The 12,354-nt window shown below is 41.2% G+C and overlaps 1 protein-coding gene across 1 annotated transcript in view; it reads right to left on the bottom strand.

Annotated features, from left to right (window-relative positions):
* Window positions 1-10,867, bottom strand: part of LOC139295488 (disks large homolog 4-like) — a 41,130-nt gene extending 30,263 nt beyond the window's left edge. Inside the window, exons 1-2 of the mRNA XM_070917684.1 lie at window positions 10,766-10,867; window positions 103-261 (exon numbers count right to left, since the gene is read on the bottom strand). Coding sequence (XP_070773785.1) covers window positions 103-261; window positions 10,766-10,867 — 261 coding nt within the window. The remainder of the gene's footprint in view (window positions 1-102; window positions 262-10,765) is intronic.
* Between the last annotated feature and the right edge of the window lie 1,487 nt (window positions 10,868-12,354).

Raw genomic sequence — 12,354 nt, 5'->3', positions numbered from 1 at the left:
TTTGAAGGAAGTGTGTGTTTATTCCTAAGTGTATTATGCTGTTGTAATAGTGTTATGTATTAATCAACAATGCACATAAATGAGTGTGTGTGTGTGTCGTACCTTGACAGGAGAGATATGTGTGTGTGGTGTGTAGCCATGTATGGCCTCCATGGCAGCAAGGTTTTTGTCACTCATATGAAGCATCTCGGCACTTTTCCCTGGAGCCAGATGTGCTGGACTGTGCTCCAAGGGGGGCGTCTCCTCATCCTGGTACCTGTACTTCTGCAGAGACACACACACACACACACAGATACAGATGAGGTTGTTAGTCCCAACAGGTCTCATGTATAAGGAGCAGCTATTGGCTGAGAGTATTTTATTAAAAAATGTCAAAGGTTCATGATGTTTGAATCACAAACAGGCAGCCTTTCATTGATGTCTCATCTCCTTTGAACATAATGGTGTAAATGACAAACCCCCTTCACCAAGGACACAGAGCAGTATTTCCATCAGAGAGGCATTTTTAGCCAAATGTGGGCAATCTATATGCAAATCTTGTATATCACATAACATGTGTGACGCCTACAAGTGCAAAGTGAAGACATCATAGGAGACCTCAAAATATTGCCGTTGAGCAAAGCAATCGTCCTCCACAACCACATGGAGCAACCAGAGCCATGACTCATAGTGGCTCCACAGTAGCAGATCATGCAGCTTCTTCCTAGTAACCTTACTCCCCTACCGATATCCCACACCTGGGCAGCCTGCCAGCAGCCCACTGTGTTAGCCACACATGGTAGGTTTCATTATAGGCGTGATGACACAAAATCTGCACACAGCATTTTCCATCACAAACACATCAGAAGGTGGGCAGCATCGCAGTGGAGGTCTGCTACACTGTCCTGTGGGTTAGCGCTTGTGTTTTTGCTATAAATGTGTACCTTCCTAAAGCCCCTCAGGCTCGCAATATGCTCTGCTGCACTGCAGATGTGAAGCAGCCCATTCTGAAAACAGAGAAATTTGGAGGGATCATCTGAATTTTGGCTGATGGCCTGATGGCCAGTTCTGCCACTCTCCTCTCTCTCTCTCTCTCTCTTTTTTTTTTGTTGTGGGAGGCAGACGGAGAAGGAGGTGCATCACCGAGCCCTGTCTCAGACGGGCTGCCTAGCAACCAGAGCAGAGCAGAGATTGCAGTGCCACAGTTGGGGCTGCCAGCATCGGTCCTGGATCACATTACACTGAGACAGCAAGAAAGAGAGGGAGTGAAATAGAGATGAAGATAACGGAGAAAGTGAGGGGGGGTGGGTAAAAATGAAAAAGTGAGACCGTCAATAAAGGGAAGCAGAAAACAGTAGCATGGGGGTGGACCAGTGAGCAAATGAATAGTTGTTGGTAGCCCGGCTCCATAATTACAGGTTGATAAGCAGGAAACAATTGATTTTTCTGTATTAAGCACTGCAGAGGCGGGCATTGGTGCATTAATGTAAACATAGATTAAATATTATGTAACTGTATACCACCAACTACCTATATACAGTGTGATGCAGAACTAAACAACCGCAGGTTAATGAATCAATCCTGTCTATATTAGTAAACTCTGCAAAGTAAGATTTGTAGGAAATGACAGAAAACATTAACGTAAAACCCAGAAAGATTCGTAAATGACATGAATCACTGTTCAAAGTAGCCCCCAGCACTTTGGTCTCCACTGCCTCCCCCTCTCCTGCATGACCAACATTCATGCTGCCATGTTGCCGTCTGTCCCACTGGTGGGGGATGTGACAGTCAACGCTTAGGATATGTTACAAAGGGTCCTTCTGGAGGGCGGTTTAGGTGCATTTCATCTGACCAGTGAATTGTATGATTGTTGTGCAGTGTAGCGTGATAGCACAAAAACACAACTTTCTAAAATAGAAACAATCTTTAAGAGTCCAAGATTCATTTATTTGGAGGTGAATTAATGTTATCTTGACTAAAAAGCTGCTTTTGGAACACAGTTTGGTATGTGGAGCTGAATTATGACAAATACTATGGATTCATGTGAAGTTAAAGAAGCAGCAAACATCAATGAGAGGCAAATTCTGGTCAGTCAATAAAGGGACATTTAACTCATGAGTATTATCAAAGTTCATTACAGTCCATCATCATTGCATTCACCTGCTGTTCAATGAGTCCCAGATTAGACGGCTAAAATGAAAACAGGCAGCTTCGACTCCTGACAACAAAGACAGTGAATTTCTCTTGGAGATGGTGACACTTTAACATTTACCTTTCTGATCAGCACAGCAGCAGTTATTATATTTTTCCACACAGGTCCATACCTGCAGCATTTCACAGAAGCTACACAATTTCACACTAATTCACACATCATGAAATATTGTCTGATTGTTATGGCTAAAGGCCTTTGAGAGAGCAGCATTTCTTCAATTTGAGAGACCCACATTTGAATCTAGCACACATGCTAACGTCAGCACTAGTGTAAAGAGACTGCCAGGAAAACAAAAATTGCTTTGTTACAAGGTAATATTGCACCTCAGGTAAAGAAGTGAGCAACTTGTATCAGAATTCATATAAAAAATGACTACTACTGTACTGGGAATAGAAGGTCTGGAATCCCTCATTTACACTGTTTCTGTAGGAGCTATGTTCTTGATGTGATGGTCATATTGTGTCCTTCATTAATGGTTCTGCCTGAACTATTGCATTCAACTCCATACATTTAGTTGATAAATGCCTTTTTTGACACTATTTAATATTGTTCTGTTATTTACTTTGAGACAATGAATGTGCCTATGTGCCTGCAATATACGTATTAATACGTCGTATTAATGTCTGACATACAATTGAATGACCTGTGCATAGTTGGCATATGAAGATACATTGGCTCTGTTTTTAAAGTGTGCATGGTTTTAATAAATGTTTAGTAGTTGTTTTCTTCATTCTTGTAATACATAACATGCACTCCCATGTCCACCATATGATTAACATATGTAATAATGATGTTTTAATAAACATAATTGGACATTATGTCAATAAAAATAGTTTTCCTGGGGACCTTTTCTCACAAGCAGGGGGAGCATAACAGCTTGCAACAGTTAAAATCTGCTTCTAACTGTACACACAGCCCTCTAAATTACCACTGCAACAAAATACCTCTGGGTTTCTGCGGCTTTATTGTGTCCGTATATCATCATGGAAGGAATCCAGTACATCTTTAAGGAATTACTCTGTTGTAAAGGTCAATATAAGGAGAGTCTCCACAGTTTGCAGTTGTTGGCCCTCCTGTACTATAATAAGAACTGCACATTGAGTGGCTGAATAAGCTGTTCCTTTTAATGGTTAAATGAGTTAACTTAATGTAGAGCAAATGTCAAATGCTAATCTACCATCATCTCGGTTTGTAATTCAAGGACCAAGCTTTTAAATTACTGTGCATTAGGTAATGGAATGAAAGCTAACCTCACCTCTCAGGCATATAATTTCCAAGACTGCAAATGCATTTGACGTGCAAGGTGTTACAGGAACCACGAGGAGCTCTTCAGGTGTAAATTAAAGGCGGCAAATCCCCACTGCATCTTCACAGATTTTAAGCTCTTGCAAGTTCATCTATTTGCATTTTCTTTAATGACGATTAATCCATTTTTTTTCTATATTTGGATTAATTTTAACAGTTGCTGCTCTGATGAACTCAGAGGGATTTTATGCCGGGTGCTAAGTCTGCGTGACACTTCACAGCGCTGTCAGAATTAACTATATGCTGGAATTTACTTGTGTGCAGTACAATACATCTCAATGAAGTAAATCTGGACAGGTAGATGTGCTTGAATTAAACCGAATTTGAATCAATTTCATAAAGAGACGTTTAAATGATGTGTTTACAGAGCCAATGACTAGCCACATTTCTCCTACTTAGGCAAGATGTATCATTATAATGGCTTATTTGAATAATCATCCAGAATACACAAACAGTAATTACTTGTCTAAAAAAATACATAATTGCCGTTCTTCACAAATACTGTATCTGGCTCTTCTATTGGAGTTTACTACATTGACTGTGTCACACACCTCTAATATTTTCACCTTCTGCTGCTTTTTGTCTCTCTGCAACATGCATACCTTTTGATATTCTTACTCCTTACTCCTATAAGACTCATTGAGACATATTTTTAATGTCAATGTATATCACCTGTATTAACAGTGACCCAGGCTGTAGCTTTAGTTCATTCATCAGTAGAGCTATTTACGTCCTTACACATATTACATGTAGGCCAGAACACCTGCTGGGTGTTACTGTAGTAGAGCAAACCCACACACCCTCCCACTGGCACCTATAAAACAGCCACACTGAAGCTGAACACTGCTCCACAGCGTCATCACTCATCGTCACTTTGACAGAGCGCTGATGAGAGAACAATGTTTGTCTCTGATGGTCATCTGAACTTTCTCTTTTCCACTACAACCCATCTAGAAAAAAATGTACTGTCACTGTTGCCTTCTCAGTTGATTTTCACTCTCAAGTGTCTTCTCAAGTGCCAAACCCCAAACACAGCTTTCATCTCATTTGCATTATCACAACTGCTGTTGCCAGCCAACACCTACCGGTACAACTGTTTTTTTCCCCCATATATGTAGTCTCAGAAGACAGAAAATTCACTCATCTTCTGCCAATGCTAACTTCAGACTATTCTCCAAGGTGTTTCAGCACAACACTTTGACAAGTGTTAGTATCCTGTAGCTATGTATGCTGCAACAACAACAACAGACTTTACATTTACCATGGGGCAGATTGCTTAAAGCTGCACCAGGAAGGATTTTAATGGAAGAATCCATCCAGCCTAAATCAAAAAGTGGGGCTGCAAAGAGCTTCTTATCCCCCCATGGAGTCGCTCTACATTCACCCACATCGCCCAAATTTAAGTCTGCTGTTGGGTGTAGTCACTCTAATCTCTTTGTTATGCTGAACATTAACAGTAAATACAAAGCTTCTACTGTACAACACGTCAACCACAAAAAGTTGGCTTTCTAAGAGTGTAATTTCTAATGTACATGCCAAATGACACTAAGACTAAGAAGGAAGAGTGGAACTGTATTAATGATTCATTATGAATTATATTATATTTATGAATTCATTATTATAAATCAAGCTCCCAAAACAGCAGCACCCCCGTTTATGTTCAAAAGGTGTACAATAGCTCTGTGCAGGTGGTTATCGAATGCAGAGTGAAGGTGTTTCATATTGAGCATCACCTCGGCTGCATTGTCCCACAGCGAGACAACCTAGGTGCCCATTGTGCCGAGAAGCACTATTTAAATTGTCCAACTGTAACTTTGAAGTTAACATGTAAAAATACTTTCAGTGATGCATGTTCTGCAGCTCATTACTGTCCCAGCCAACTTAAGACTTTCTCTAAAAATAAAAATAAAATCCCTAAAGTGCTGTTGGGCTTTCTTCACCACCAGAAGGCTGATATTACTACAGTGAAACAGGAAAAATCATAAAACATAAATGAAGAAAGCTGTTGTTTTTTTTTACTCCCTGGATACATGCACTGTTAGAGACTCAACATTTAGTCTTTCTTACATTTCAGTCTTAAATATTTGCCTGTTAATTTATGTTCATCTAACCCAAATTAATGAGATTCTGAATCTCATTTCTGTGGCATGATTCATCATTGATAAGACCCACACAGATGTATCATCCTCAAATTTAATAATCAGATTAGAGTCATAGATACAGTAAATGGTGCCATTGTGGGCGCTTGGCTGCAGCGCTTCTGCTGAGGGTAATGCGGGGGGAGGTTTCCATCTCGTCTGTCTGAAGACTGTTTTCACAGGAACGTCATGCTTATTTGTAAGAACGATATATATATGATATGTGGGGAAAATGACAGACCGTGTGGACTTAACCAGGCAAACAGTTTTTAGATTAAACTAAATGAAACCATGACGAATATCCAAAATAATGTACCTTTACTTAACCGTGTAAAACTGACCCAAAACAACACATATTTGACAAAAATGACTTTTGTTTGTATGTTGCAAAAGAACAAGACCTTCACTTTATATATATATATGTATATACTGTGTATATATACTGTATATATTGTCTACTGACCTTTCAAATCAGCAGAAACAGCAGTGAAAACGGAAAACAATTGTTTGTTCTAACCTGCAGCCACACTATCTAAAAGAATTTAATTGGTGTATTATTTTGCAGTTTACAGGTGCAACCTATTCCCCTCAATTCCCTTTGCACACACACAAAGCTCAGTAGTCCAGATCATTTCATCCCCTCCCCCTCCGTCCACAGAAGCATGCGCACACCATTTTTATGCTGAGTACATACATTTTTATGTATGTTGCACTTGTAGTGAGGGATCGTAGTGTTAACCCTCCCCCAACCCTCTGTTTTTTCCACACACACACACACACACACACACACACACAAACACAAACATGCGAGTGGAGGCCATGTTAACACACAGCACTGTAACACTGGTTAATGGTCTCACTGGAAACAAACATGTGCAATAACAGCAGCAGTGGGAATTTTTTTTTATCCAATGATCATCAGCATTGTTTGCTAAAGCACGTCTGAAACAGCTCTTTGGTGCAGAGCGCCATGTATTCCCTGTACTGCTGTTAGCAAATGGTACCTTAATAAATGCATGCATTTGTTTCTTATTGGCTCTCCATGTAACAAAAAGAGAAATTGGAAATTTACCTCAAGTATTAGTGAGAAATTTGTCTCAATACAGATAATATAGCCCACTCCTCCTCATATCAAATATCAATATAGCAACTACATGCACACATATCCTACAAACAGGCTCATTTCAAAGTATAAAAAATGGAAAAATACATATTTTCAATATGGAAAGTGGCCATGGTTTTAGCTGTAGCTAGCTTGCTAACTAGCATCGCATGCACCAACTGTGTGTGGGAGTGTGTCTGTGTGAGTTTGTGTCCAGCTCAGACTCCCACTGATCTCAGAACTCAACAGAACTTTCTTTATCTTCCTGTTACTTTCTTCCAGTCTCTCTCGTCTCTGTATGCTGGTGAATCAGATTCATAAGACGGATCTGTTGAAACGTTTCACCTCGGTTCATGAATTTGTGTTTATCCACGCCCACTCTTTCTGTTCACTTTACATGCAGTCACCCTGCGTCTAAAATTTGCCTCGAGATGTGACACCTTTAGAGATTATGAATGTTGACGTCATGGAGAGTGAGTTACTTTGATTCTGTCTGTGCACTACACTGAGGCTGAATTTGGTTTCAAAGGTTGATGATGCATATCTGTGCCAGCTGCTTAGTGAGGTTTTTTTAAATACATTATGCTCTTGTCTGTTCACTGACAATCGAGATAAATTAAAAGTATCTATGACGTTAACTACCAGTAAAAAGGGCCTCTATTGGGTATTCAAGTAGCCCACCGCCAATTCTGCAGCTTTGATGTCCTCAAGGTTTTTAGTGACACACCGTGTAGCTAGGCAACCCATCTTGCAATAATATGCAGTTTAAATTCTGGTGGTTTTGACATTTGTAAAGGATCATGTTGGCCAGTTTGAATATTTGAGTTATTTCAAATAAACCATCGAGTCTCTTGCAGAAAATCCAAATGTTCTGCACTGTCATCCCATCACTAAGACTTGCTTGATTAATGCTGTGATTCTTTTTTGTATGGCTTTCATAAACAGAAGGACCATTTCTGCATAGTGCTAGTTCTTATACCGCAAGTGTGCTGCTTAACCCTACAACCTGCACATCCATTGCTCACGCTACACCAGCTGCAGTGTTTGATAGCAGATAAGCTGGGAGGAGCAAGTTAGCAAGGTAGAGGCGACAATGAATGGTTCAATCTTAGGCCTGAACTGAGCATTAGTAAATATCTGCTACCGCACATTGTTGCTGCTGCATCTCTTCGAGCTTACTGTCAGAGCTGAGGCACACTGCTCTTTATAAAGGAAGATGACACAAACGGCTGGATAAAATAGGTCAAATCCATAGGAGGAAATGTGTGTTTGCAAGGCTGTAAAAACAGTTACAGTGAGGATGTGTGAAAGCAGTGCTTCACACACAGGAACACAGACAGCACATTGCAGTGCAGCAGAGCGAACCACCCTCTGCTTTGATATCACCTGCTGATGTTTTCTACATCATTACTCTTGATCATTTGATTGCTTTGCTGGTAATGAGTGACAGCAGGTCTTTTTCCCGTCCATTTTCCAGTAAGGACGTCTGAGAATCGATTCTCAGGGTGAGGTGATCATCGATCTTGATATTGAGATGAAGGCACACTGATCCCTGAGTCGTAAATCATTCATTACATTAATACTCAGTTTCCATTTAAACCCTATCGTTTGCGTAGTGTACATTGCATGGCCTTCGATATATAAGCACTGCACTGCAATTGTAGCTTGAAGACAAACTTCACAGAGGCAGTCTGTCTTGATTAAATGCTGTGAGGCCATCAATGAGCATTAAGCATAAAAGAGCACATTAAAGCACCGCTGAACGCTTCCAACTACATAAAGACCCTTTTAATTAAGATCCTGAAGTAAAGATGACTGAGAGTCTCTGTGCTGGGCTTTGTTTAAGAACAGAGGGTATGCAAACAAATAACCTTGGAGGATCACCTTGGCAATTGTCCAGTCATGTGATAGCTATTGTTACGTAGGTGTTTAGCAAACATATGGCAGTCCTGGAGAATGTAGGGAATAAAAACAAGAGGTAAAGCTGGAAATATATAGAACACCAGGGACCGGATATAGAGGAATGGTAAAAGCATATCCCTGCAATATACTGTACCTCCCAAAAGATCTGGCCAAATAAAATCCCACCGATAACAACCCACCACGAGACTGCAACAGACTGCACACAAGCTGTTTGAGGGCTACCGAACCTGCTGGAAATATGTATGTGTACAGAGCAGGTATTTGGGCATGTTGAGATGCTATGACACTAGAGAGAAGTAGAGGCTAATGATTAGCATGTTTCAAAAGACAGGAGATCCTTGACAGAATTCAGTGTGGTATGATAGAAGGCTGGCAATAGTTAAAGGTTAAAAGTTTCACACTCAAAAAAAGATCAAATATCTGCTTGTAATATGTGCTTGAGATGAGCTGAAGCCCATTATTATAAGCCGGATCTGTTATAACAAGCATTACATACAGCAAACCAAACACAAATCCATTTTAATTGAGTAGTTAATCCCATTTTGAAATCTGCTCTTATTACAGAATAGATGTTTGCTGTGGAGGTACATTTCACTGGTTGGTCATGACGACTGCAGAGGCGACTTGAGTCTGTGGGAGGAGAGTTTTAATATGTTTTCCACGAGGAAGGCATGGTGTCTCTGATGGAGAAACACAGGAAGATATATGAGCCAGGAGGGAGTGAGGCGTGGGGACACATGGGATTATCTGCGCTAGTAATACTCAACACTGAGCACAGCAGGACCTCCCCTTCAGAAACCCAGAAAGCAAACACCCACATTCATTTTACCAGCGGTGTCTCACAAATATAGAAATTGTTCTCGTCTACCAGACAAAATGTAAAAATAATCATGATTAATGAAATATAACAAAAATAGCCACCTTTTTCACATGTAATTACATAAACTAATCAAATGCAGGAAGTGAAGCAGATTCTAGCAATGAGACACAACACAAACCCAAAATGTCGGAGCTGAATCAACAAACAAATTATCTGGAGCTCTGTACACATGTACACATCACTTTGGCAAGTGTAGGGACAATGCTTGGCCAGAGCGGACTAGTGTAGTCGGATTTGGCTTCGAAAAGCTAACAGACTAGAGTGCCATGTGGAGGGAACCTCTGAGCTGGCTGCCATACTGGAAACACCTGAAGCTGGGAGTGAGGGGCATGTGATGGACAATCAGTGAATGAAGGAATGACCGTGCTGTCTCTTTGGACAGAAAAAGACATCATTTCCCACTCAACGTTAAGACCAAAACCACATCGCAAACACACAGCTAAACGTTATAGCTTGTTTGCTCATAATAAGCAGCTGAAGACAACCGCCTGGGTCTGATTCATCAGTAGGCTTATAGAAAACAGCAGGGTCACTGTTCAGGTTACCTGATTTCAAGCTTGGATTAAGCCTCCCTCGCAGTGTACAGTTTCTCTGATGATGAATGATATTCAAGTGGCCCTGAGCAATAAAGTGCATTTCCCAAGGTCAAAAGCATGCAGTGCAGTTTGCTTTGCTTTAATGCAAAGCTAAATGTGAACCAATCAGCATGGGGGAGACCATATGGCTTAGCCCTTACGTGACCTGCCCTACAGACACGGAGGAGACATCTGATAGTGATTGGTGTTTCATTCATTAAATACAGGTAAACATTTATGGTAAAGAATAGCGACCACCAAACACAACCATGGCATGCCTGCCAAGGATGCTGTCGCCTGTTCCGTGTAAATGGAAATCGGCCATCTATACTGTTTGAGCATGAAACAAACCGACCACGCGGCGATGTAAAGGTAATGCGCTGTGAATGAGCTGGTACCTGAAAGCATATGGAGAGCAGAGGAAGCCGTAGGTGAGTGTGATTACTGTACTAATTACCATAGTGGCTGTGTAATGAGAAAAGCGCGGTTCAAATGAGCTACAACCGTTACAAAAATAAACTCAACAATTTCTTACAGCAGCCTCTATCTCTATCTTTTTTTGTTACACATTTACACAAACTAACAGTCCACAATGTGCATTTATCTAACAGTCGCTGCTGCAGCCATCCGCTGCCTGCACCCCAGGCTTACCTTGCACCCGAACATGAGAGAGAGGGTCCGGTTGCTGCAGATGACCTTACACTGGCACATGACCGGCGAGAGACACTTTAAATTCCTGACAGGCAGAGACATCAGTCCAAAGCCTCACACCAGACAGACAGCACAGACCAGAGCTCGTCGGTCCGCCGCCACTCACTCACAGCCACGATACACTCAGACGAGAGCCGCGGAAGCTCCGAGAGGAGGGGTGTGTGTGTGTGTGTGTGTGTGTGTGTGTGTGTGTGGGGGGGGGGGGTTACCGATGATTGCCGGTTAACAGGCGGCCTGTCCGGTAGAAATGTGACCGTAGCGGTGCACGGCTCCAATAGACGTGTTTTTATGCAACTTCAGATCATGCATGTTTGTCACGTTTAAAGCGTCGGTCTGTCGCTATACATTACCATGTTGTCCAAAGGTTTAATACATTCATGGTCTCTCTCTCTCTCTCTCTCTCTCTCTCTCTCTCTCTCTCTCTCTTGACCGTGTTTGATTGACCGTAAAGTTTGTACTCAACGCGCAGCTGGAATCACAAGGGGAAACAGTGAAGAGACTCAATAGCGAGCACTGGTATATCCATTTTGCCTACTGGCAGCATGAAAATAATATTGGTAGTAATATTAAAGTTAAAACACACACACACAGACACAGACACTCATCTCAAGGCAGTGGAAACTGGGAAATATTAAATGGCCACATGAAACACCCTGCTTCACCACCACATGTTACAGTGTGAGTGATGCGCCCCCTATTGGATGTTTAGAAAAGGGCTCGAGGAGCTGTCCAAGGTGCTGAAATGTTTCAAACCAGTGGACAGCACCTGACAGCTACAAAATGTCCTTGCATTATCTGCTTGCTGATTGAGCTGAAAACCGAGCGGCATTCATAAACACACTCGCACAAGGTTATCGACAGTGTTTGTCTCTGTCATCTTGCAGCATTTTAGAAATGAGCCCAAAGACCACAAGTGGACCTTTTGCCCTCATTTCTCACAAAGACAAGAATTCATTCACAACAAAGAAAGAGGCGTGCTGATGTGTGATCTGCATGTAAACAAACACACACACACACACACACACACGCACACACACACACACACACACACACACACACACACACTCACAAACAATGAAATGAAGTATACAGTGAAATAACATCACACTGAAAAGTATGGATGTTACTGTGGTTGTATCAGTATATATGAGTAGCACTCTTTTGGATTTGTTCACTGATCTCCCTATATCACTGCATTTCAGGTGCACTTATCATAATGGAGCTTCAATTAAGACAGCATGTGTAAAAGCTAACTGAATAAAATTTGGTGTATTTCTCTGAAAGTACACAGTTAAAATTCCATTGTTAAGATTCGTTTTTTTTAATCAATTTAATTGATTGGAGCGGTGGCAACAGTTATTTTGTTCAGTGGAAAGTTACTTTTTCACTCATAGAGCGGAGGTGGCTCTCTGTTGGCTGTTCAAAACTATAAAAGGAGTTAAGATAGCTGGTGAGTGCAACATAAGTAAAATTGATACCTGATAATTTTCCGATAATATGTTCAGTCTGGTCTAATCTCTGATATAACA

This window comes from Enoplosus armatus, chromosome 13 (assembly GCF_043641665.1).
Source record: "Enoplosus armatus isolate fEnoArm2 chromosome 13, fEnoArm2.hap1, whole genome shotgun sequence".
NCBI classification, from domain to species: domain Eukaryota; kingdom Metazoa; phylum Chordata; class Actinopteri; order Centrarchiformes; family Enoplosidae; genus Enoplosus; species Enoplosus armatus.
Note: the sequence above shows the minus strand (reverse complement) of the source record. Positions and strands in the feature narration are given on the sequence as shown.